The sequence below is a fragment of the Populus nigra genome, chromosome 7 (assembly GCF_951802175.1).
Source record: "Populus nigra chromosome 7, ddPopNigr1.1, whole genome shotgun sequence".
NCBI lineage: Eukaryota > Viridiplantae > Streptophyta > Magnoliopsida > Malpighiales > Salicaceae > Populus > Populus nigra.
This window is the reverse complement of record NC_084858.1, coordinates 16,723,338-16,751,063: the sequence shown is the minus strand read 5'-3', so window position 1 is coordinate 16,751,063 and position 27,726 is coordinate 16,723,338. Positions and strand designations below refer to the sequence as shown.

Below are 27,726 nucleotides of genomic sequence, written 5' to 3'. Positions count from 1 at the left end.
TAAATAAAACGGCAAGAAGCAATCTTATTGATTCCACATGGTATATATAATGATCGAAAAATTACAAAAGAGTGAAAATGTATGATACAAATCTCTCAATCCCTCTCTCTGATGCGAATACATGCTCGTTCATGCAAAAATACTTGCCAGGAATGGAACCCGTCCCTGCTGATGAGCATAACCATGAATCATTTTTTGACAGGTCGGGTGGCACACAACCACTGTCTTGGAGTCTCAAGATCATCGCCTGTGGTTGTTGGGACATGCCAACCACCATTTTCTGATTCCTGCATTAACAATACCATCATATACCAAAATCTCTTAGAAATTCCGTGTTTTGATACAAAAGATTACTGAAATTGCACACTGCAGGATGAACATCTCACCTGAATAACATTTGAATACGGCGGGGGCATGTGCAGAGCAATTCCAGATCGCGATACCGAGAGCCGAACCTGCAAAATTTTCAAAGAAAGATGAGTTTCTATAATGCATGGCATTATCAATTCTACAACCAATTATAGTAGAACATGTTTTTATTGATGAACTTCAATTAGTCACAGTCCTGGGAGGGCTCAAACTGGACACTCTGAACTCCAAGTAAACTTCGGCACAATCTGTAGTGTCTTTTATGGAATACATGTATTAGTTTATATTAATTTCAGTAGCTGTCTTAAGAAATGTGAGGGGGAAATGCTGTAAAATAAGAGGAATACTTGTATCCCCACAAGAAGCCGAATGCAATGAACCAACAGATCAAGCAACACAAGACTGTATAAAATAAATGGATCCAGAGGAAAACTTGGAAGCCAAACATGCACAACATCGTGGGTTTATCACCAGAAGGTACCTAGTTTAGGCAACAAACATATAAACTGAAATGAAGAGGTTTCCCCAACTTGTCAGTCAGATCAAAGCTAGTTTTGCAAATCTATGAACCGGCACAGCATAAAAGGTACAAGTATGTCACATGCATCTAAGAGAGTTGAAGTACCTGATGCTTTTCCTTCCATCTTGGAAAAAAGGAAGTCCCTAGCAACTGGAACAAGTGGTCCCTCATTTCATCATTTGTCACCAGTAAACACTTGCAACTAACAGCAGCATATAACCAGTACCTGTAAATAAACATGGACATATTCAGCAAAGGAACTACAAAGGAGATAATGCCAAACAAATTGTTAGGATGCACCGTAGCTCTTGGTTGTGACACTTTATAAAGTTCTATCCCATGAAATTTGGTAAGAAAGATGATGGTTTTTAAAGATTCTACCCTGAATCCTCAAATATCAAATAATAGAAAACATTGCATACTCAACAAGTTGTTATCTTTCCATCTCCCAAAACCTATGGCATGCAGTAGAAATAGCAGTTCCGCTTGTTAGGACGGACCCAAACCCCACCTCTAGACAGAATGAATTAATGCAAAATTTGATCCTTTGATACTCCAATCAATAAAAATAATTACCTTGCAGAAAATCCTAGATTCAAGTTTAGATTTCCAATAATAGAGGATAAAAAATCATTCATCTAGTACACAGTGTAGAAAGAAGAATTTTCTTGGATTTCCACGCATCCAAGGCAATATTCTTGGGATTGGATACGTTTCTTGCGTCTTTGTCCTGTAACTTCAGGGGCATTGAGTGGTATTTCATTGGCTATTATTCAGAAAGATTGATGCATTCTTCTGGTTGAGCTTTACTTCTCTTTTTCCAGCAACCAAATTTATTCACTAAGAGGTGATTGTGCATTCTTTTTGGGGCTAATAAAGTTTTCAGAGAGAGAGAGAGATTGGACGTCCAATGCTCATGCTAACAGGTTGTTGATATGTTGAGAGTTTTGAAAGAGGAAATAATTGCAAGAACTTCTGGTACTGTGCCATATATGCAGTCTTTTGGTGTTTCCAGATGGAGAGTTACACAAGACTTTTAAATAATTACACAGCATGAGACATGTATTATGAGAGAAAATAGAATTTTGTTTTGCTTTACTTGGTGTAATTTTGTGGAAGCTTTTCGTAGCAATTACTTCGCTGATATTTACAGAGACTGGAGTGCGCTTATTTTATGATTTTGGTTCTTAGTATGTCTTCAATGCAGACTTCATAGCAAAGAACATGCAAAACAAGGCAAGTACATATGAATACAAATCATATGGTTCATAAAATGCACTCTCACCAATCATCATTGGAACCAGCCGGAGTAGCATAAAGTGCACCAGAATTTTTCCACCTCTCTAGCAATTTCTTGTTATAAAGACTCTGAGCTGGACCCCCATTTACACGACTTTGGTGCAAAATAACTAGTGGAAATTTCTTGGATGGACTCATATCATGTAATCGATTTACAACATTATTAAGCTACAAAACAAAAGAAGCATTCAGCATCCCAACAGCATACCCTTCTCTGAAGAAAAATAAGAGATGTAATCTCATAAAACTTGCTCAACATGCCACTTACCTGGGAAAAGTTGAAAGTCTGTTGATTGATAAGACTCACATTAGCTCCATCTACAACTGCATCGAATGGACCATGCTGCTGCAGCCACTCCTGAATCAATTCACTGCGTACATCAGTTATAGCTTGTTGGCAATTATTTTAAAGTATTATTACCCTTAAGAATAAACATACAAAGTGAGCATCCATCATTTTCTATTCTACTATTCTTAAAAAAATCCAATAACCGCAACTTACGTGGTATGTTGACGTTTTGATATGGGAAGAAGAATCTATTCATAAACAAACTAGTGATATAAGAGTGATCCCATAGACCCATAGAGCCAATTCTTGTAATATGAAGCAAATTTTGATTAAAGTTCTCATATAGAAACTCTTTTTTATGCACAAGTAGTGGCGATGTGGAAACCAAAAGTGTTAAATTAATCAATCATTCACTGAACCTTTTGTTAGAGACAAGGAGTGGTGTCATACCTGGAACCGAATAAAATCAGCCTTAACCTCTCTTCCAAAAGCCAACTTAGATAATGAGATAGCAAAGTTTTCTGTCTCTCTTGGATCGATATCAATACAAGCAAGTCTCTCACCACAAGAACCACAAACACCCTTCTTATCCATTTGAGTCCTGACCACTCTCCACTGTCCATGCCCTAACCACCCTTGTCCATGCCAACCTCCCCCTCCCCTTGCAACTCCTTCCTTCACCTTGATCACATCCCAATCCCCCCTCCCAATTTTTGCAGCTTGCTCAGACTTAAACCAATCTTCAATAACCCCTACAGTTGACTCCATAACCTGCCTCACAGAGGTTCGCAACCGATGCAGCAATTCATACATCTTGTCAGCATTGTTTACATCAGCACTAAGTTTCAAAAGAGAGGAAAGCTCAGGCTCTTCAGCCACAACCCCAGATTCAATCATATGTGCATCAACTTCATAAGCTTTATCAACCATCCCTTTCTTACAAAATCCAAACAAAGGTGGACCATAAGACCTCAGCTTCGGCATAATACCAAAACCCTTCATTTGCTTTACCAAATCAAAAGCCATTTCTGGATCTTCCATTACAGAAGCCAACCTTGCCGCATTTGTAAATGTAGCCTCGTTAGGAGGAACTTTATCAATAATCATCTGCTGAAATATCTCGAAACCCCTTTTACAAGCCAACTTCAAATCACTTCCATTTTCACCTCTATTTTGAGAGCACAAATAAAGCATCACATTATAATGGTGTTGATTAAGCTCAACCCCATTCCTCCTTGCCTCATCATACAACCTAAGCCCTTCAACAACATCGCCAACTTTCGAACACATATCTAGCTTAAACCTAAGCACTCCCTCTGGCGCATCTCGCCGCGCTTTCTTTTTCAACCTTTTAGAAACTACATTCCCACCCACAGCTTTCTCATCACTCTGCGATGTCGCAGAGATTGCCGAGTTGCAAAATGTGGCCTTTTTCTTCATGAACAAATTATGGGCTCCAATAAAGTTTGAATCTTTTATGTGTTTTGCAAATAAATAACTATGATTACAGCAGTTGGGGCTATTCTTAAAGAATGAAAGCAAATGGGTTTTCTTAGTGAAGTAAGAGCAAAGATTTTGCGAGGTTTTTGCATTAAAAGAAGGTGCAAAAAAAGTACTGCTTCTACACAGCAGCATTACAGACAGATATTGATAATTTCCTCTTTCAAATTATTGTGTTTCTACCAAGCAACAATCATTAAAACTAAATTAGCGACCATAAACTACAAGAAATTAACCAAAAATAATTATTTTTGGCAGGCAAAGTTTCTTCATTTTTTAGCAGAGAAAAACATTAAAGTTTCAATTTTGATGCAATACAGAATCAGAAAATCAGTTACTTGAGAGAAAGAGAAAACCTTGAGGTTCTGGGATTCTTTGAAATCCATGAATTTGGATTGTCATAGCCAAAAACCCTAGGATTTAGGATTTGTGGAGAAGAAGAAGGTGCTGCGTCAGCTGTTTGATAAAACCGGATCCTAAAGGACAAGTAATGTGGGTTGAGTGTTTCGAGCCAGATAATCTCTGAGCACTATGGTGACTGGGGTAATGTATCTGTTCCTTTCCATTTTAACCCCTTTTTTTTTTTTTGAGATTTCATAGGCAAGAATAATCCCTTTGCCTTTGGATTTTATACATGCTGCTGTAACTCAATTTTAACCGTCAGTTTTTAATTTAATTTTATAGGATTTAAAATGTAAAATTTAAAATTTAAAAATTTATTTTAATAAAAATAATGATTTATCAGCTTACATAAAAACTAGAGAATATAATATATTTTTATCATTTTATCTTTATTATTAAAATAAGATTAATTATCCACTTTTAAATTTAATTTTTAATCAAATTTAAATTTTAAAGAAAAAATGAATTTATTTAGAATTTTATTTTACACGATGGAACTCCTTCACACTAAATACATGTCTTAATATATAAATACAGGGGAGGCAATTAAAAAGAACAAAAAAAAACCAAGGGAAGGAAAAAAATTACAAAAAGAATATATAGGGAGACATTGCAAAAAAGAAAAAGAAAAAAAAAACATTAACTAAAACAAAAGGAGGGGGGCGGCGAAACCTATACTAGCCGCCGCACCCCATCAGCCCTTCCCTATTTTTTTCTTCTCTTCTTCCCCGGCCTCCAGATCCTTCACAGAACCTGCCCACTCCTCAAGGTTTATTCCTCTCAAGAGAAGATGTTGCACAAGCAGTATATATTATTCCATGTCATGGGGACGTTGAGACCGGTGTTGCTGCAGCAGGATAGCCAAAGAAGAGAACGTTCAAGAAGTTCAGTTTCAAAGGATGTTATCTGGATGGTCTTTTGGAAAAGTCTACTGACGAGCCTGTCAAGCTCTTTCCTGCACATGCTCACGGAAAGGAAGAACCCAGGACCAACAGACGGGCACGAACACAGGGGCACGAAGCAGAAGACCAGGGAACGAACAAGGACCAACCACACAGGAAACGAATGAAACAAAGAGAAACCAGGGACATGCACAGGACGAACTGAGGGGAGGGAATACCGGAGGAAAGCAAGAAAAAACAGAGGAGGAGAGAACAGCCGGCCACCACACCTTCATCATCGGCTTCATGCCTTCGTCCAGACCGAGTAAGCTCCCCGCCCCATCAATTTATGATTGCATGGGTACTGTGCGAAGGTTATTTTAATTCCCTTCGCACTGTGCACAGCATGCGTGATCGGTTAATGCATCCGTGACTTTGACCGGGCGGGTCATTGATCAGGTTGGGCTAGTTGGGTCCAGCCAACTTCTATAGCTAAGCTGGATTCAATCCAATTTAAAATAATAAAAGGTAAAAAGATTAGTTTTTTTCTCTTTTAATCCAAATTTTGTAGATTTATTCACTGAAACTAAAGTTAGAAATATTGTATTTTTTAGGTTACGTAATATTTATCAACACTAGAGTTGAAAATATTCATAAGTAAATATTCACTGACATCAGAGTCAAAAATATTATAGGAAGACCATTAGAGTGGAAAAAAAATAAATATTTAGCAATTTAAGACAAAACCAGTAATACAGTCTACCTTTGACAAGAAATTTAAAGAGTGATAATAGCTTTCATTTTATGTAACCAGTGACGTACTATAGAATCTCTATTGACCAGTTAAGGTTTCTACTTTCTAGTGACCATAATACTAGATGATGACTTCTTAAACCAGACTTTCTCTCCTAAAAAATAAGATGTCAAATATTTGTTCATTTTCAATGAAAATTTTTAAAATTTATCGCGATATTTGAGTGTGACATAGGTCATCCATTATTAATATAGGTTTATTTGTTTTATTTTATTTTGCTATAAAACATTGAGTTAAAATATGAGATATTATATGAGAAATAAACTTGATTATTAAATTAAATTAAATTAAAAATAAATATTGTTACTATGTAATAGTATAATTATAAAATTAATCTTGAACAAAAAAAAATCTATGAACTATGTATTAAGGGTAAGGTTGTCATTTCACCATAACACAATTGTGTTTTTACAAATTGCATGGAGTTAAGTTAATCATTTTATATTTTTATAGTTAAATTACTTATTTAACCCTAGAATAAAATAATAAAATGCTAATACTCAGGGATATTTTTGTTTTTTTATTTTTTTTAAATAATGTAATTACTTTGATGCCTTTAAGAACAAAAACAATATAATTCTTATGCAAGGGTTTTTTTATCATTTTATATTGGTTTTATTGTAAATAGCAAGGGTACTCAAGGGCATTGTTATAATTAACATTAATTGAACATGATTAAAAAAACAGTTACTGCTATATTCGCGTTAGCATACGAACGATCACTAGATCATCTAGAAGGCGTGTGTGGAACCTTTAGGGACAACGTTTGAAAAGTCTCAACACCTTCAACATAATGGGTCGGTGCATGCCTCTAAAGTGCATCGGGATTGACATTAACAACTATTTATTATTTTCTTTTCTCTCTCTCAACCTTGAATTTTGCACTAGTCCCATAAAAAAATCACACTAACCCTTCAAATTTATTTCTACTTCACCTTTGGTTATTATCCTTTTAATTACTATTTTATTATTTTGAATGAGCAGTGAAATTATAAATATTCTTCAATTTCAATCCCTTTTATTTCTTGATCTTTTATATTAGGTCCTTATTTTTTTATTGTTATTTTTTATTTTTAATTAGCTATAAAATTACAATTATTTTTCAATTTCAATCCCTTTTATTTCTTGATCTTTTAGATTTGGTTCTCATTTTTTTTTACTATTATTTTTTTATTTTTAATAGACTATAAAATTACAATTATTTTTCAATTTCACCCCCTTTCTTCTTCTTTTTCTTTCACATTTGGCATCTATTTTTTTATTGTTATTTATTTTTTTGAGATTATTTTTTAGGTTTTTTTTTTACAATTTCATTCTCCATGGGTTTTTTTTTTCCAAATTTGATCTTCATTTTTTTATTGTTATCTTTTTTTCTTTGGCAAGTTTTTTTCTTTGGTATTTTTTTCATGATTTCATCCTCTAAAATTAAATTGCTTGGAAACAAAGCTCTTAATTGAACTTTATTCAAGGATTTCATGAGTTGCGAGTTTTAAATATTAGATCAGATTTAGAAGGTTTATCTCAATTGATTTGTTTTTTTTCCTTTTTGTTTTTTCCTTTTTGAAAGCTAATATTTTTATTGTTGACCTTTTTATAGAGTTTTGGTTTATTATTTTTTTATGGTTTTTTTTCTATGGGATTAGTCTCAGCTTCATGACAAGATCACCGGTTTCAAATGTTAACGTAGGTGGATTTTTGTTTTTATGGGTACTTTTTCAAAGTTAATTTATTTCAATTTTATCATTTAATATTTAATTTATTTAAAATTATTCATTTTATTAGATTATCATAATTCTATGTTCAGAGATAATTTAATCCAACCCGTAGCAGAACATAAGTAATCATTATCTAAATCTTTTCAAGATTTAAGAGATAAAATGGTTGTTGGACTTGAATTCAATGATATTTTTTAACAAATTCTATAATTTAGTGGAAATAAAATTACATTTACCTATCAAGATTTGAAATGTTACAGTTTGTTTTATGAATTAATGCAAATTTTTTAAATTGATAAAAAGACTGAACATTAACTTGTCCTCCTTACAAAATTAGAATAACAATTCAAAGCCAAGATTTTAAGGGAAGGAAATTGAGCAACAAAGTGAACACTTGTCCTAAAACTTCTGTTATGTTATAAAACTTTAACTTCAACACCTCCAGATTCCTGCAACCAGCCATGCGATGTGGCAGAAACTTTTAACCAAACCAAAGGGGTTTGGGAAAACAAAAGACAAAGGCTTCAAAACATCAATTAGCTAGTAACTCTAACATACCAGAAAAGACAAGACTGTTACTCTTTCCTAAACGCACAAATCCTATACCTTAGACCTCAAGGCTAATGCTAAAACTACAATCAGGACAAGACTGTGAATTTATGATGCTGCAGCTTACATTGCCTGAGCCAGGTTGAGAAACCCTCCATGCAGCATGCCTGGCAAAAGGAGACAATATGGTAAGACAGATTCATAGATTCCAATCAGCCTTCGTTGCTTTAGGGTAAACACAGCAACTCACTTAACCAGTTGATCTTAGCTAACACCCTTTTCTTGGATGGATTTCTTCCCTTCTTTTTTGAGGAAGAATCTTGGTCTGCCCTAATCTGATAAGATAACAGGAGAAAATGCTGACTAATTTCTGATTCCAATCATGGCAAAATTGCAGTGATGGTATACCTTGTATGCGCAGCAAGAGGAGACAATAGGGAAAGACAGATTCATAAATACCAACTGACTTAGCTGCTTGGAGGTAAATACAATAGGTACGGCTTTATGATATTGTACAGAGGCCAAAACAAAACTAGGGTACTAAGGGATTCATAGTTCAAAGAAACAAAAGAATTTAAGAGATTAGAAAGCTAATCCAAAGGATCAAAAGGGAAAGAAAAAAAGCTTGACAGAACATGATGCATACAACAAAAGGTGGAAATAAAGATATAAACAGTTGAAGGTGGAAAAACTAAGTAACTAGATGAGAATCTAGAGAGTTTCTGAAGATGGCAACTGCTTAGGCACCATTCCCCCTCTCACTCTGAGTCATCCAGCAACTGGCATTCTCACAGTCCATCACCCTGAACTTGTTCAAAAAGGCTCTATGTTCTAGTTAAGGGAAATTATGACCGACTGATGAGGCTAACTACAGGCAAAGGCGGATTCTTTGCTCTTCCCTCTCTTCACCAGTTATTGTTGAGGATTGGCTGTCTCTTTCCGCAATTCGTTTCTTGTAAGGCACAAACCCTTTCGGGCACTTTTCATTGATCACTTTTGATCCAGATGAGGCTGATTTCTTGGTTAGCTTAAGCTCAAAAATTGGGGATAGCTCTTTTTCCTCGTAAGAAAATTGTTGACTTTCAGTCTCAGCATCCATGTTTTTATCTCCGTTTTCCCCTTCACTCACTGATCCAGAGTTGGAACCAGTCCAAGATACTTCCTTTGGAATCTCTTTATCTTGGACTTCATCTCCTTTTGAATCTAAATTTTCTATTGCGGGCTCTTTCTTGTGAAATGGTATGCAAGGAAATGGCATGGCTCCATAAAAAGTCCACCAAGGCAGAGTAGCAGAGTCCTTTTGTGCAGGACTTGAGTTTTCCTTTTGAAATTTCATGTAACATAATGCTCCATGAGATCCATGTGGCAAAGGACTCCAAGTGGATTCCCCATTCCTGGACGGAAATTCTGTGGCCACATTGTTCAGTGTTAATGGTCGCACAAGTTTTTCTTCTGCAGTGTCTGGTGTAGACAATTTAGAAGTTCCCATGTTTGGAGAAGATGGTTTATGGCATTCTGTGACTAATACTGTCCATCCAAAGAGCTTCAGACTTCGAGTTGATGTTTCCTCAACAACAGGTTCTCCAGAAGACACATTTTCTTTGGGAGAGGAGTCAAGTTTCTCGACCTTCAAGCAAACAGAAAAAAACATTTAGGACAACCTGAGAACTTTTAAGACATCGGAAGCAGAGTAAAATTCTGATTTGTTATAGGAGTAAGCCAATACCTTGGGAAATTGCTCATCAGGAACTGAATTAGCAGTTGCTGGAGATGGAGATCCATCCTCTTCAGGAGACGAATCAGCATGATGAACACCACCAGCAAATGAAACTGGAGATAAGCTGTGGTTTGGTGTGTCTGAATCAGTGGAACCAAGGGCATCTGAACCAACTGCAGACAATACTGATGTTGGAGATTGGTTTTCCTGTTCTGAAATGGAAAAACTTGGAGAAGAAGACCTTAGTGACTTCTCAGGAATAAGGAGCTCTTCTTCTAGAGGATGTGCCAATTTGCGGGGGTAAGGATGCATAGGTTTTCGCTTTGGTCTAGGAGGAGGAATTTCAACTGGTTCCACTGAGCTAGTGTTGCTGCCACCAGACTCACGCACAACCTACCCCGAATAAAAATACATTGTAAGAGCAACATCAAGCATGAAAAATGAACCCATCGAAGATCATTCGCACTCCTCGGGTTCGTCAAAAATCCAACCTCCTTTAATTGAGGGTATTTATATATTATGGTAGAGCAGATGCTGGAATAAGAGCAGTAAACCTTAGAGAAGAATTTCTGAGCATGGCTTCGAATCTGAACTGCAGTCTTTGTGCCAACATGCTCTGCCAAAGGAAACACAATGATTTAGATTCACAAGTCAAAGAACAAATAAACTTAATTAAGAACCTTGACAATCAATTATACCTTCAATCCGTCTCCAAGCGCGACCATAAAGCTTTAGAGCTTCAAGGAACTTCTTATGCTCTTCCTCTGTCCATCTTTCTCTTTGCTTCGTGATGGTGTATGGTTTCCTCGCCTAAATAAAAAAAACATCCATAGGATGGGTATCAAGTAATAATTGTGGAGAGTTACATCAATCACAATTCACATCCAACATGTTAAGAATAAAACCTTGGGAGAGAAATCACTCCCACAAGAGAATTGCTCCTTTAGTTGCTGCCCAGATGCATTATTTAGTGTAGCACTCAGTGAAATTCCATTGCCTGCTGGGAGAACCAGATTCAGTCGAGTCCCTCCACACTGATCCTGCATCAAATGTGGGAAACAAAGACATCAGAAAGCTATCCCAGCTTCCACCACTACCAGTGCTAGCACGCAACTCTGTATTAAGTACACACGATTCTTTTAACTTGCAGAAAATTCACTATCCATTAAAATTCATTAATTGAGCAGCTACAATAAAATTCAACAAATCAAGAACCAAATGAGTATCATACTTCATAAATCTAACTAAAACACAAATAAAATATCAGTTACAATGTGCTCATGCTCCTTTATCTTGCAAGAAAAAAAAAGGCAAAGAATTGAATTTATAAATAATAAATGTTCACAAAAGCAGCAACTACCTGAAACTTGAATATCAATTTCCCAAAAACAACTACACTCGTAAAGAAACTTGCTCGTGTAACTATATAGCCAGACAAAAGACAGCTCAACATCAGCAAGAATATATCATCATAAATTTTGCCACTTGCCACAGATAGTCACCTTTCCGACCAGACAACTTCTTACCACATGAATATTATAACTCTTTGTGTCAAGAATAAGACTTTTAACACAAGTCTTCATTATATGGTCTCCCTTTTAGATCCATCTTTCCTTAATTACAGTAATTCATTTCTTGCAAACAACCACAACCACAACAATAACAAACAAAAAAATTCATCATACCCTTTTGAGTTTCAAAATTTATAAATTAAATGCACTGATCCAAAAAATAAAATCAAAGAAAGTTCATTCTCATACCTGAATAGCCATAGCCGAAAAAACCGTTCAAAAAATCGTAGTAAAAGAAACTCTTATTGAACCCTTCTTGATGATATCTTCCTCAAACTCATAACCCAACATAATAATTCCAATAAAATATCTCTCTGTCTCTCAACTTTCACTTGCTCTCTGACAAAACAAAAACAACCTGACCTGACCCTTCAAAGCAATGAAGTCATACAAAAACCCTCTACAAAAACCTAGAGAGATTGAAACTTTTGGCTTCAACCACTAAAAAAGGAAAACCCAGAAGAACTAAACAAGCAACAGAAGGAGAAGTGAAGAAACAGAAAGAGAAAAGAAGGAAGACAGGTAGAGAGAGAGAGAGGCGTGTGAGTCTGTATGTCTATTTGGCTTGTGATGGAAAAACAAAAAAGGGAGAGAAAAATAAGAGAGGAAAGGAAAGGATGCCACGTCAGAAGTGATTTTTTATTCTTTGTTTTTTTAAGATAGAAAGCTCGAGAATTCAATGGAATCTTGTGGCTCGCGTCAAAAGAGCAGCAGAACACGTGGCATTTTATTTTTTATATTTTTTGCATCTTCCCTTTTTATTAGGCAAGCATGTTTAATTTGGTGGAGAGAAAAATGGAGGCAATTTTTTTTATGTTTTTATAGATAAATAAGTAAATAAATAAAAAATTTATTATCCATTCTAGTAAATAAATATAGAAGTTAGATATTGTAAAAATCATAGCCGGAGAAGATACAGATATATCCTAGGGTGGACCTCTAGCATGTGTTATAGGTGTCATCTCATCTTTATGCCCAAGATTTTATGTACCATAATATTCTATATGACATCATCTTATTAATAATTTTGTATGATATCACTCTCATTCTTAAATTTTCGTTGCATATCTGTATTTATATTTTTTTAATTAATTTTTTTTTATTTTTAAAAACTATTTTAATAATATCTAATTTCTCTTATTTTTTTTCAGTTTTATTGAGACAAATATTGGGAGTTAGCCTTGTTCAAGGCAGTTTAATTTCTTATTAATTTATTCTAATTAATTGAATTGTTTTCACGAAAGACAATTTGTAGGCAATTCATGGACGAGTTTTCAAAAGCTCCAACTGTCTCCCATCTTTTTATTTCACTAAAAGTCCTTGTAGGATCATTCTCGTTATTATTATTATTATTATTTCGGTGGTAATTACGAGTATAGTAATGATTTTTAAAGTATTTTTTATTTAGAAATATATTATAATAATTTTTTTTATTTTAAAAAATTAATTTTTATATCAGTACATAAAAAAATTAAAAAAATTTTAATTTTAATTAAAAACAAAACAGGCTAAACACTTTGAAACTTGAACCGCCCAGCCAATTACACACTTCTTCGTATTTCCACCTCATCACTGGAAAGCGTAAGAAGCATAACTTTATTGATCTTTCATGAACACTGGAAAGTCCGACGTAAAGGACGCGGTAGGGACCACAAGCCCGTCTACTACTGGTCTAAATTGGCGAGCACATTACCTGTCATTCGTACCTCTCGCAGCCAGCGGAAAGTGATTCCTAGAGATGTTGAATTCATAATTATCTATGCATAGATATTTATTTTATATATAAAAAAAATTGTTAACACCTCAAATATTGAGTGAAATTATTTCCAATGCTGTCAATTCAAGGTTCAAATCTTGAAATAAATCGAGAAAAATAAGTTGAGGTTGAATATAATATTATGAGGATGTAAGAATACCATCAAAATAAATAAAAAAATATAATTTTAATTATTTTAAAAACTAAATTATCTTTTAAATCGATTCAGCTTTATAAATGAAGTATACTATAATTGTCACTAACATATTAATTTTTTAAAAAATAATTAAAATTATAAAAATAAAAATTCAACTCAATATTCTCAAAGAATTCGTTTGGTTATTGATTTATCTAGTTTTATAGCTTTAAAAACCAAGCTTTAATATAAATAAATAGATTTATAATTATGATGGATGTAAGAATCGTGACAGTGGTAATAAAATCCAGATGTAATAAAAAAAACTCTTGAAGAACCTGGATAAATATATATAAATGCACAATATAGTCATTAAAAAATTAAAAAATATATATATTAAAAGAAATATAAATTGATAACGAGGGTGACCGAGCGAAAGAGAAGGTAGGCCCAGAGTTGTGAATTAGAAAAAGGCCAGGTGACTTTCCTCTGCACTTTTGGCCACGTAAGCACCACCACTGGCCGCCCTTGCTTGTAGACACTGACACGTGTATTTTTCTAAAATAAATAAGAGAGAGAACAAAAAGGGATAAACATCATTGCTAGCCACTCATTTTTATTCATCTTCAATTTTTATTCTCACAAATCTCTGGCCACATGTTTTGTTTTCTTTGGGTTACGAGAGTTTCTTGGTGGGAGGAAATGATTAGAAGAGGATGATCTCATTTTAAGTGTTGTGTGAACTTTTTGCCTTTTTCAACCATACATCTATCATGATATCGTATGATAATATGATTCAAGAATTTAAGATGCAAAAGGTACAGCTGTCAGCCTTCATCAGGGAACTGATTGCAGGTCAACTAATCATATCAATAAATTAGCTCGAGTTTTTTACTTTATATTTCATTATTTTTTAAAAAAATTATTTGATTTTAACCTAAATAAAACTTAAACTTGGTTAGATGGGTTATTTAAATTTAATCATGTTAATATCAAAATTCATTCAACTTAAAACTTAAATTGAAATATAAATTCATTGATTAATTTGATGTTGAAGACATTTCTTTCTAGTTCCTTCTACTACAAATGTCAAAAATTTGATATTGTTGTAGTTGTTATGATTTAAAATATTTTTTGTTTAAAAATATATTAAAATAATATTTTTTATATTTTTTAAAAATTATTTTTAACATTAGCATATTAAAACGATTTAAAACTATAAAAATAATAATTTTTAATAAAAACAAATTTAAAATTTAAAGTAACGCGGTTTATATTTCCAAAGAGGCTCTGTATATAGTGATTTTCAATAATATTTTTTAATTAAAAAGTATATAAAAAAAATTAATAATTTTTAAAATAAAAAATAAAAAATAATTTAAAAAAAAAACAGAAATTAAAACATTTGCATATCAGGCAGATCTTGTGCAACATGCTTATGCCATGTTAGCCATCACCATTTTTGCTTGTTGCCCTGGATCTTTCAACATCTTGTCTTTGGTTGGGTGGCTGTGTGGTGGTGGTGGTGGTGGTGATTGGTGGGTCAGGTGGGGTCATCTTGGTTTGCATATAATTGTGACGTCGTGTATGGCCATTCATCATGAATCTGTGGCTTACAATATATCTCTTCAGCGGATTGCTGTGATCGTCAAATTTTCACATTTTCCTTTATTGAGTTTTGACTTCTTTTTCTTGTTCTGCTTTTTCTTTATTATTTTTAAGTTTTTTCTTTTATATACTATAAAATCTGGAAAATCACACTTTTTATATCAAGATCTCGACTAGGGCCCATTTATTTTATAAAAAGTGATTTTTAAATTTTTTGGTTTTTGTTTACTATTAAAAAAATTAATTAACAAAAAATATTTTCCTGTAAAAAAAATCTAGTTTGATTTTCAGTAAAATATTTTTTTTTATTTTTTAAGAAAAACAATTTTTATAAATTATAAAAATTCAAAAATATATTGTTATTTATTGATTATATCATTTGTTTTATTAATATATATTTTGTTTTGAATTATTTTTTCTTAAATTTCTTCTCTTAAACTTTGATTTTATTTAATTTCTATATCAATTCTGGTTTTCATTATATTGATTATTATTTTTATTATTATTATTTTCTTAAAAATATTTATCTAGCAAATTTGATTTTTATTTTTATTACTATTTATTTTATTTAAAATAATTTATTAAATTAATTTTTTTCAATTTTATCATTTTCCAATTTTTTTCACATGAAAAATCATCAATCAAGTTCACATGCTATAAGAGCCCACGGTTTTATACAAATGAAAAGATTACAACACAAAAGCTGCATTTAATCAGTATAAATACATATATAAAAAGAAGAAATATGTTTGAACGAGGAAATAAAGGTAAATATATTAAATAAATCTATTTTTAGAAAAAAATTAAAGTGAATTTTTATATTTTTAAAACAGTAAATACATATCTTCTATGTTATCTTTTTCATCACAAAACAGTAAACAAACAACATGTGAATACTGAAAAAGTTTAAATATAATTATAAAAAAACAAAAAATTATATAAAAAAATTGGAGATCGATTATAGCCTTGTTATAAAAAGCAAAAGAGAAAAAAATAAAATAAAAAACATGAATGGACATCAAATGTAATAGCTCATTTCCTTTTCTGTAATTTTGACGGGCCCCTTCTTTTCTCTTCCACTCCTCCTTCATGTTATCCTTATATATTTGCCTCAGCAAGGACAGACATTGTTTTCATGGATATTAGCCACAAGAGTTGAGAATCTCCCAGGGGAAGGGGACAGCTCGAAGTTCCACACAAGGGGCAGATATTGGAATGGATGCTCGTCTTTTTCGAGCTGTTCCTCGTAATAGTACCAGCCAGACCTGAATCATCACCGGGTACAGATAAAACTACGGGTGTGTTTATTTTTTTGGTTCAAATCCTTCTTTAAAATGATTTTTAAACTTTTTTAAACTAATGTTTCTTAGTTTTTTTTTTAAGATTTTGATTAAAAAAATTATTTTTTATTCTTTACACTTCATCTATTTATACTGTTCTTTTTTATTTTTATTTTTATTACTTTGTAATTTGTTTTTGTAATGTTTTATTTTTCTTTACACTTTAAAAAAAAAAAATTATCATACAAATACTAAAAGAAAATAATGTTTTGCTATATCAATTATAACATTGTTCTATTTTCTACTATATTAAAAATTAACTTAAGATTTTACATGATTTTATTAACATATATGATTTTCATTTTATTTTATTATATGTAGGCATCGATTTTTTTATTCATAATTATATTTTTTTGCTTGCATTAAAAAACATGTTAATAACACCTACACACCCATTATTTTGTATTAAAAAACAATTATCCGACCTGCAGTGAGGCAAGTCGAATAGACGCGTTAACACTTTTTATTTTTATTTTTATTGGCACTAATAGTTCTTAGTTTATTTAATTCAATGCATGCATATGCTTTTTGATTTATTATTAGAACTTTCTTTTTCTATAAAAAAAAACACGTTGGAAAAGCCTACACATTCATTTTTAACCAAAAACAAATATCCGACCCACGGCAAAACGCTGGTCAAATAACTTAATGTTTAGCTATATATTAGGTAACGTTTGGTTACTATACTGGGATAGAGGAGACGGGGTAAAAATTATGCTCGGTAGTAATGTACATAACAAAATGATTGTCTCTATATCCTGTTTGGTTATGATGAATAAGACAGGATAAAATATAAACATATATATTCTACCCTTAATATATATTGTTGTTATACTTACATATTTTAAAAATAATTAGATATTAATTTTTTTTACTTACTTCAGTTTATATTAAGGCCTCGTTTGTTTGCTGGAAAATAATTTCCTTTTGAAAAGTAAATTCTGGGAAAATGAATTATTTTCTGATGTTTGACAGTGTAATGAAAAATAAGTTGGAAAACACTTTCCAGTGTTTGGTTATGTCATGGAAAATAAGCTAGAAAATAACTTATTAATATTTTATTTTTCTCAAGTTTATTAAAATAATGAGGAACAAATTTTACAAATTAAAAAGTTGAATGAGAATGAAATTGAAAAAAAATATAATTTCATAAATTATCTCAAATAAAATAAATAATAATCAAAATAATAGAGATCAAATCTAAAAAATAAAAAAAATGAAAGATGAAGAAATTAAAATAATAATAATTAAAATTTTATAAATTATTTCAAATAAAATAAGTAACAATTAGAAGAATGAGGATCAAATTTGATACATAAAAATTTTCAATAAAAAAATATAAGGAAAAAGCAAATAACAATTATAAAAATGAGGACCAAAGTTAATATAAAAATTAAATTTTAAGAGATGAAATTGAAAAATAAATATTCAAAACAAAATATATATAGCAATCAAAAGTTTGAGGACCAAATTTGATATAATCAGCAAATAATATGACATTTCTAAATTTTTCACAACTTCCGAAAAGTGTTTTACGCTCAAATTTTCCAGGAAAACACTTTCCTGAAAACCAGGCCAAATTTTCCTTTGACTGGAAAGTGTTTTCCGTTGACCAATTTTTCTAATGGCAAACAAACACAGGAAAGTTTGGAAAATGGTTTCTCGAAAAGTGAATTCCAGGAAACAAACATAGCCTAAGTGTAAAAATTAATTATGCTATAGTAACCCCAGTTACAAAACCAGGACTGCCTGACTGGTTAACTCGGAATCAGGTTGACCCAAGGCTTGAACTGACCCGAGTTTAAGAAAAAATAAAGGATTGACTTTACCTAACCTAGTCAAAAACCCAGGTCAATCAATGGTACAACACAAGTAAAAAAAGTTACTTTTTTTTTTAAAAAAAAAAGGGTCAAAACAAAGTTGCTTTGATTATTTTTTAAAACAAATGGGTTAACCGAGTTGACCCTCCCGACTTGTGACCTAAACTTTACCTCGGGTTGACTCCCAAGTCAGGTTTTTTAAAATATGATAATAATTACTTTTATCCATACATTGCCTCGGTTGATCCCCGAGCCAAGTTTTGAAACTTTGATAATAACAACTTATATCCTCACATTGACTTGGGTCAACCCAGGTTGACCCTCATGATCCATGACTCAGGGCTTGCACCGGGTTGGCCCCCAAATATAGTTTTAAAATTATAATAATAACCATTTTTATTTTTATGCTAACTCGGGTTAACTCAGGTTGACCCTTTTAACACGTGACTTGAGCCTTACTTCAGGTCGACTACCGAATCTGGTTTTAAAATTATAATAATAACAACTTTTATTATTATAGTAACTCGAGTCCACCCGGCCTGTGACCTGAGCCTTGACTAGTGACCTGAGTTTTACCTAGGATCGATCCTCTAAATTGAGTTTTAAAACTATAATAATAATTATTTTTATATTTATAAGTCTTACTTGGACAATTTTGAAATTGAGAGTTTTTTATAATGATATTTTAGGAATAAAAAATAATAAATATTGTTTCTGTAGATATGTCTCCTTTGTACCTTTTATTTTTTAAGTACAGAAATTCACTTTAAAATTATCTATGAGAGATATGTCTTTGTCCCTGTGTTTGTCTCTATCTCTTCAACCAAATATATTTTTTTCTTCATTGTCTTTATCTCTTTTATTCCAGGAACCAAACATTATCTTAGAATTGTGATAAATTCATTATTCTTATGGATAATATATGTTTTTATTTTTTTATATTGACTATTAAATATTACATTGTGATTACTAAAAAAATATATAGTTTTTTTTAATTGAGAGACTCCAAAGGAATCAAAGAAAAAAAATCATATCACCTCAAACATGATAAATATTACAGTGTTCATATAAATAGTTGAGTTGGTTTGGTTATGTACTTGTATCCAACCTAACTTCTAATATCTTATAAAATATATATTTAATTTATTTATTTTTTTTATACCCAAGCAGATTAAATTAAATTTTTTATAAATATTACAGATATCTACGGGTTTAGACACATAAATTCTCATAATTTTTTTATGATGCTAAAAAAGGCAATATAGAACAAGATAACATCCATAAAATACATATATTAGATACAAAGACAGCAATCATTTCATCTTCAAAATGCACGTGAGTGCTTCTTGCGCTTAGTTTGCATAAGCAGAAAATGATATCTCCATGAGATGAACACGAGAAGAATTCCAGTCCATCGGTCTCGGGTCCATCCAATACCTTGGAAACATGAATATTGATCTTCACATTTTCCATTTCTTGGTTCAAATTAATTAAATATAATAAATTCTTCACTTTCCAATGTGAATATCTTCATCTACATGCCTCATTAGACATTCGCCATGCATGTATAAAAGGCTACTAACCTACTAGCTATGGAATATAATTAACCAAATAATTGTTACCTTTGAGAAATAATTATAAGGATCATGTTGCAACAATTGAACTTTAACGGGCGAGTTAAACTATATACTAAAAACAAAAGAACTAAAATGCATGGAACACAATAAAGATTACATGAATACACACACACATTCTAGGACTAGGGTTACTTAGAATGGCTTCTACGGGTTTTAAAAATCTCAAGATGTATCCGATCCATGATATTTATTTATTAAGTGTTAAAGTTATGATTTACTAATTCCTATTAATGTGAGATACAGTTTTTTTAGGAACTTTAATTTGATCTAATAAATTAACTCTCAAATTAATATTTTCTAAATTAATAGCATTTTCTAAATTAATAGCATGAGAGTTATATCAATAGGAGTTTAATGGGTCTTGTTGTATAAATATAGACTTTCAGTCGTTAGATTTACATAATAAAATACAAACTTTTACCTATAGAAATACACTATTAAGTTTAAGTGTTTCAGAACTTAAAAGTACCAAAACCTTAAAAAAAATATGAGTATTTTTCATCAATAGAATAAGTAGAATAAGGTATATTTTGATCTATTTATTTTTTCACATAAGATCTAAATGCAAATTATTTTAAAAATATGTTTAAATTTATCAAGTTTAACAATTGGTATCAGAGTCTATAATAATACACCTGCCTTAATATTTATGTTGATATATATGTTTAGGAATTTTCATGCCCAAATAAATTAATTAATCTTCTTAATTATATTTGTCATGAAAATTTTTAGTAGTCAATGGATTTATTTATTTTTTATTCTGCCATATTTTATATGCCCTAAAATTTTAGGAACAACCTTGGTTCCCAAATTGAATTAATGATTAACAAATTTAACTTGACTTCATTTATGGCTTCAAAGTTTAGTTTGTGGTGGAATGCGTTTTAATAATTGCCATGAATATAATGCGTATTAGCAAAGAAGATAATTGCCATCTACATGCCTAGTAGGAATAAATTGAAAACCATTTGTGCCAAAAATAAATATTTTGGGGTTTTTATTTTAGGGGTTGTTTTGATGCTTCATATGATTATAAATCATTAAAAAAAATTGATTTCTAATCATTCAATATTTGTGCTATCTATTTTATTTTTCATTCAGGCTATGTACTTTTAACTCGAGTGGATGTCACTTTGATTTTTTACATGGTTTATTTTCATGGCTTTATTTTTGTTTTCTTTGGTGCTTCTTTTATGAATTAAAAAAAGGTAACATGTTATTTTATGTTATATAAAATTATGTCTTAACTTAATGCCTAGTGATCTATATGATTTTAAATAATTAGGGATTAGCCATAACATCCTTAATTAAATAAAATTATATATTATGCTATGTTAGGATCACATGAAGAATTATAGACATTAATTGTAATTAATTATCATTATTTATACAATTGATTACAATAAAATATCATATTATTTCTTATAATATACCCACAAGAATTATAAATTAAGTAAATAATTTGATAGTTTTATTGTAAGGTTTAAGATAGAATATCAAATTATTCTCATAATATATAACCATAAAATTATGAATTAAGTATGTAATTTGATACTTCTATCATACAATATATTTGAACCTGCTTGAATTAGAAATTTAGCCCACATGTAATTTTCATGTCATTAGATTCAATTTTAGCATGAATTATACTGGTAAAGTATGAAATTTTATTTATTCCTCAAATTTAACATAAACATCTACTTTAAATTTGTTTTAATAGTTATACAATCTGCTATTTTCTGATATTTCTAATCTAAAATGCGATAACTATAAAGTATGAAAGAAAATAATTCTCCTTTATTTATGGTAGATGAACATAGATTATGTAATTAGAAAATATAAATCACCTACAGTTATTAATATCAGCATTTCAGAGGATATTGCATTTCATAAATAACGGGAATGATCTAATTGTTTTAGTATGATGTTCATAAAAACTCGAATATCCGCTTATATATATGGCTCGGTTACTCAAAATGATAAAATTTATGATTTGCTAAAAGTAATTGATTATTAATTTGTCAATTCATAAGGCACTAGAGAACACCTTAATTATAAAGTTCTCATTTACGAGGCTTACTAGTGTGAGAGAAAAACTTTTGATTTTATGCATGCATTAAAAATCATGGAGAAGTATTTTTTTTTAATCTATTTACATAATTCATGGATTTCAATTTTATAGTTTATTCAATTAAAAACAAAAACAATAATGCATTGTTTTTCACATTGCTTGACACCTTCTATAATTTTTTTAAAATTTATACTTTTATAATATTATTTAACTGTTAAAAATAAAATACTTTGAATATTTCCTTTTTTAAATATTTCAAATCATAGATGTTATATTTTTTTATAATATTTTGAATTTAATCCGTGAATGTAAAGGAATTAATATAATAATTTTTAATAAAACTTCAAATAATAGGCATGTGTCTAAAAAGCTAATAAATAATATTTCAACCTCGAGGTTATGTAGAGTAGATCATTTTTGCTTTGGTTCGGTTTTTATAAAAAAAAGTAACCAAACTGAATTTAAAAAAAAGATCAAAACCAAAACCGAATCGAAACCGGTTGACCAGTTTCGGTTCGGTTTTTTTGGACAAAAACCGGTTCAAATCAGTTTGATTCAGTTTTTTCGGTTTGGCTCGGTTTTTTTTTTGTTTTTTCGGTTTGGATTCGATTCAGTTTTTTTTGTTTCAGGTTAACCGAATCAGTTGGTTTTTTCAAAATTTTAATCGGTTTAATCAGTTTTTTTTCACGGTTCAATTTTTTCAATTACTTTTTTTTTAAATTTTTTTAGTTTAATCAATTTTTCAGTTTTTTTCTCACCAATGAAATCCATTGTGCAGAGACAAGTTCATATTGAAAAGTAGGCATGGAAAAGCCATTTCCCCCCTTCTATCCTATGTGCAAAGCGGAGAAGAAGAAAATGGTTTCGTATTCATGTGACACATAACCTTCTGAACATTGGTTTGAGCCTTAATTCTGATATATCAAACAGAAATCATTCATTGTCTAGATTAATTAAGCTCAATTTGTTTTGTGATGCACTGTGATCTATGTTTTGCTTTAATCAACATACACCACAGTTGTATATATATCATACTAAGAATTCTCTTTTGAAAGCTTGATTAATAAAAAACTATAATTTATAGTTTTTTTTAAGTCTATTTATTTTAAACTACAACATCAAAAGCTATTTGCATATTTGTAACGTGTTTGATATTATGGTAAATTTTAAGATTATAATTTGAAAAGATAAATTTAAAAAAAACTATAAATTATAATTTTATGTTGTATATTAATTAATCAAATACTTTCAAAATTGGTGATGGACATGTAATATAGTTTTAACTCACGTTGTGAAATCAAACCCTTAGACAATAACTTACAAGACATTAAGATAAACTGATGGGGCTAGCTCCTGGTTTTATTATGAATTTATTATTGTGTACATAGATTCAGTGTCATTGTGGATTGAAATAATGAAATGATTATTTTGCCCAAATAAACATAATACAATTGGCCTTGTGAACGAGGGAGGGTATAATAATCTTTTTCATCACTATTCTCACAATGAAATTATTGATATGTCAATGGAGGCAAACATTTAAACACCAATACGCAAGGGCATTTTTGACGTTTTCATTTTAAATGCATAGTAAAATTACCATAACACCCTTGAATTATAATTCTCGTTGCCTTGGGTGGTTTGTTTTGTCTTTTCATTTTTTTTTAGTAATTACTGAGTTTGAAAAGGAGCGGTTTGGTATTTGTAGCATAAATAAAATATTATTTAATATAAAAAAGGTGGCTGTGTGTGAGTTATTCCACTGTAATAACCCAGCTAAAATTATATTTCGAGTGGAAATTAAATTACTATGCAACCTAAAAACAAAAGTGAGTAGAATAAATTAAAGGACTTCAAACAAAATAACGAGAGGGGTGAAATTGAACAAAGGATAAGGTGGTAAAGCATGAATTAATTGAGAAGGAAAGCTTGGGGGCAAAATAGAAAAAAACCTAAAAACAATGGGTCAATGTGCAAAATTAGAAAATTGGGCAATATAAAAGCCCAATTTTCTTCTCATGGCTGACGGCATTTCCAGCAAAGAGAGGGGGAGGAAATTTTGATTTTTCTTTCAAAATTTTTGTCAAATCCACTCAAAATTAAAAGAATTAGTGCGTGTAAGAGTTGGATAAGGAATCAAAAGGGAGAAATTGAGTGTTTTGGGTAGTTTTTGGGATAAAGTAAGGGTTAGGGTTTTGGAAGAAAAGAAGGGATTGATGAAGGCTTCGGGTTTTTTTTTTTCATCCAACACTTGTAAAATCATCCCATTGAGATAAGGAATGCCATTAATTTCATTGAATTTATGATTTTGTTAATGAATTGAAATTGTTAGATGTATGTGAGGATGGAATTGAATTAATTATATGATAAGCGGATGTAATTGTGGTTGATTTATGTTTGCATGCATGAATCAGGGTTGGGTAAGGATTTAATTTAAAAAATGTAAAGGATAAGAATCCCTCCCTAATTGTGTTGAATTTCGGCCAATAAGAAGAAATTGGCAAAGAAATTAGTAAATTGATAATTTTGACAAAATTAATTAGGATTGTAGGGGATTATGATTAGATGAATGTTATTGAATGAAATTAAAAAGAAGAAAGGAGGAAATAAATCCTATTTTTTTCTTTCCCATGTTCGGCCAAGGATGTATTGAAATGGGAAGGATTATAAATTTTCTTAATTATTTATTATGAAAAAACATGTTTAAATGATTTTGATTGAGTCACCTGAAAGCAAGAAAAAATAAAAATAAAATGGGTTTGTTTAGATTAAATAATAAGAGATTTATATAAAATGTGTTGATTAAAAAGAAAATGGAGAATGAATGGAAAAAAAGAAATGGATGTTTTATACAACTAGAAAGGGAATTCTTAACAAGAATAAAGTGATAATTCAGAATTTTTTATGAAGAATGTAGTTGACCGATATAATAAATAAATGATAATTGATGTAATGATTTAATTGTTACAAGAGAGGTTGTGGGACCTAATTAATAGCAGAAGATCAATTCGCGCGCACAGACATTAGATATGTATTCGACATCTTAAGACAAACTATTACTTATATTAAATTTAGATTGAATTTTTTTTATTTTGTATCTTAGTGTGAATTGTGAAAGCAAAAGATTAAAAAACAGATAGACTAATCCATGGTTAATAGGATTAGTGTCCGAGTTATTGGGTGAATGGACAAACTATTTCCCGGATTAATGAAAACTAGTGTCTTGTTGAATGAGAAAATTAATAGACAAATCACTGGTTGATGGGATTAGTGCCCAAGTTATTGGATGAATGAAAAAAATATTTCTTATGTTAATAAAAATAGTGTCTTATTGAATGGATAAATTGAGAGATAAATTCTTGGTGAATGTCTGAATGAGATTAGTGCCCGAGTAATTGGGTGAATGAAGAAACTATTTTCTAAGTTAATAGAAATAATGTCATGCTGAATGGATGGATTGAGAGACTAATTCTTAGTTAATGAGATCACTTCTTGAGTTATTGAGCAAATCATCAAATCATTCCTTGGATTGATAGAAATGATGACGTACTAAGAGTCTACTTTTTTGGCAATAAGTAATTAAAGAATACAAATTAATTTTAGATAAGATAGATATTTGAGTTAGCCTATAAACAATTTTGGTATACTTGTAAAGGTTGGTGTTATTATAAATGTTATGCAAAGATGGTAATAAAATAAAAACAAACCTTTCCGTTAAAGGATGTTGTGATTTAAATATGCGTGCACATGAATATATGTAATTTTTAATAATGTGTAAAGTTAATTACATCTAGAATATATATATATATATATATATACTTTTGTCCGAGTAATTCATGCACTCTGAAGAATCAATATCTTGTTATAATATATTTTTATATAATTTTTTTTATTGTTTAACTTAATTATGAATATTGTAATTAAGATATTTAATTACTTTAAGCTAATTTATGGTTGTGTGTTTAATCAAAAATATTGTTATATATATATATGTATTTCTAATTATTTTAATTTTAAATGTTTATTTTATGATATGCCATAATTATAAAATGTTAAAATGATAATTCTATTGAATGTTTATTAAAGGAAATATAAGTTGATATTATGGTTAATATATGAAAGTCCAGGATGATAGGACAATTATTGTGATTGATGCACATAGGTTGTGGAATTATTAAGCTGATAACTTGATCCTGAAGATACAAATAAAACTCTCTCAAAATTTTGATAAAAAAATTTATATATAGAAAGAAAAAATAAATTATTATAGTTGGATATATAATTGGTATTTTTGGGTTGTTACACCCATAATCTTTGAAAGATCGAATTGAGTTGATTTAATTTTTTTTCAGATTTTTTTTCAAATGATTTTTTGATTAATACCATAATTCTATAGATTTATCATTATCTCATATGTTAGGTCACGAGTTCATGTGTTAACCCAACTCTAACTTATAAAATATTATTTTGATTTATTTATTGGTGTTATCTAATTTTTTATGATTAAATTAACCAAAATTTAAACTAATATTAAATTTTTATTATTTTTTAAAAAACACAACCGTATCCTATTTATTTAATTTAAAAGAAAAAAAAATTAGTACTAGCCGCATCATGATGCGGGGCCATCGATCTAGTTACTAAGCTAAACAAAGTTTATAGAAACCAATCATGACCAAACACATGGATCGAGGGGGCGTGAGAGCTGTCCACAGCTTTGCGTAAAACGGGCGCCACCACTTCCTTTTCAAGTCTATCTCTTTGGGTATAACTAAAAGGCCGAACGTTATATTCTCCTGCATATTCTCCTTCATCCTCTTACCACCTTGACGCCTATTTTTGGCCTTCCTGCCCGTCCAAAAACACTGTTTGTGGCGTAGCAAATTCCATCACCTCCACACAGCACCACCCCTTTTTTGCCCATCACATTTTTATTTTATTCCAATTCCAGAGACAAAATTTTATTGTCTTTTACTCTCATCATTATTTACTCTCTTTTAAGTCTTGTGATATTAAAAAAAAAAAATCAACAAAATCTCTGTTTTCTAGGTACACACGTTTTCTTTTGCACCATACCTTATCACGATTGTTGAATATTTACTTTATTTTAAAAAATAAATGTTAAACATATATATCTATATAATATAAATATATATTTTAGGTTATCTTAAGGTAAATTTTGGGTAACATTAAACAATATTTATATCCTATTTATTAACCATCACGTAAGATAATTATTCAAAAAAATAATTATTTATTCGGGACAAGTCAAATTAATATCTTTATGAGAATAAAATGTCTTTTTTAATTTTATATGTAATGTTTTTTCATTCACATAAAAATGTCTATTATGATAAATATACATAAATTTCACTTTTATGTGAACAATAAAACGAATTAACTAAAACAAGAGTGACCAAGTTGCATTTGATTAGTATTTTAGAAGAGAAAATAGAGAAAGAAAAAATATATAATAGGTGAAAATATGTTTGATTGAGGAGATAAATAAAAATAAAAATAAAAACAAAAACATGAAATAAATCTGTTTTTAAAATTAATTTCTATACTTTAAAAATAAAAAATATGTGAAGGTATGTTTACTCTATCTCTATTGTCTCCTCCTTTTTATAATGAGATAATAATCAAACATTACCCTAATAATCTCTCACTCTACGAAACAATTTTGGGACTCAACTGAGAAATAGATACTAGTTTAGGGGCTAACTTGGGGT

At 30.4% G+C, this 27,726-nt stretch overlaps 2 protein-coding genes across 3 annotated transcripts; both read right to left on the bottom strand.

Moving 5' to 3' along the window:
* On the bottom strand, positions 1 to 4,568 carry LOC133699766 (proteinaceous RNase P 1, chloroplastic/mitochondrial-like). Its single transcript, XM_062123208.1, has 6 exons — positions 2,928 to 4,568; positions 2,457 to 2,546; positions 2,175 to 2,356; positions 995 to 1,115; positions 387 to 455; positions 1 to 287 (listed from the first exon to the last, which is right to left on the bottom strand). The coding sequence occupies exons 1-6, from the start codon at positions 4,110 to 4,112 to the stop codon at positions 189 to 191; spliced, it is 1,746 nt and encodes a 581-aa protein (XP_061979192.1). The 5' UTR covers positions 4,113 to 4,568; the 3' UTR covers positions 1 to 188.
* A 4,204-nt stretch (positions 4,569 to 8,772) lies between these two features.
* LOC133699904 (protein REVEILLE 1-like) lies at positions 8,773 to 12,210 on the bottom strand. Of its 2 annotated transcripts, none has more exons than XM_062123421.1 (6): positions 11,816 to 12,210; positions 10,961 to 11,095; positions 10,754 to 10,865; positions 10,610 to 10,671; positions 10,065 to 10,448; positions 8,773 to 9,965 (listed from the first exon to the last, which is right to left on the bottom strand). In XM_062123421.1, exons 1-6 carry the CDS (start codon positions 11,825 to 11,827, stop codon positions 9,207 to 9,209), a joined length of 1,464 nt encoding a protein of 487 aa, XP_061979405.1. In that variant the 5' UTR covers positions 11,828 to 12,210; the 3' UTR covers positions 8,773 to 9,206. The 2 variants fall into 2 exon arrangements, with proteins under 2 accessions (XP_061979405.1, XP_061979403.1); XM_062123419.1 differs by lacking the exon at positions 11,816 to 12,210 and adding an exon at positions 11,416 to 11,781.
* Positions 12,211 to 27,726: the final 15,516 nt, after the last annotated feature.

Bases quoted from the DNA above. Each gene is read 5' to 3' on its own strand.
- LOC133699904 (XM_062123419.1), bottom strand. From the start codon at position 11,508: ATGTTGAGCTGTCTTTTGTCTGGCTATATAGTTACACGAGCAAGTTTC. The intron at 10,672-10,753 runs GTATAATTGATT...TTCCTTTGGCAG, and splicing joins CGCTTGGAGACGGATTGAAG to AGCATGTTGGCACAAAGACT. The intron at 9,966-10,064 runs GTATTGGCTTAC...GTTTGCTTGAAG, and splicing joins CTGATGAGCAATTTCCCAAG to GTCGAGAAACTTGACTCCTC.
- LOC133699766 (XM_062123208.1), bottom strand. From the start codon at position 4,112: ATGCTGCTGTGTAGAAGCAGTACTTTTTTTGCACCTTCTTTTAATGCA. The intron at 2,357-2,456 runs GTAAGTGGCATG...TTTGTTTTGTAG, and splicing joins AGACTTTCAACTTTTCCCAG to CTTAATAATGTTGTAAATCG. The intron at 456-994 runs GTACTTCAACTC...AAAATTTTGCAG, and splicing joins GATGGAAGGAAAAGCATCAG to GTTCGGCTCTCGGTATCGCG.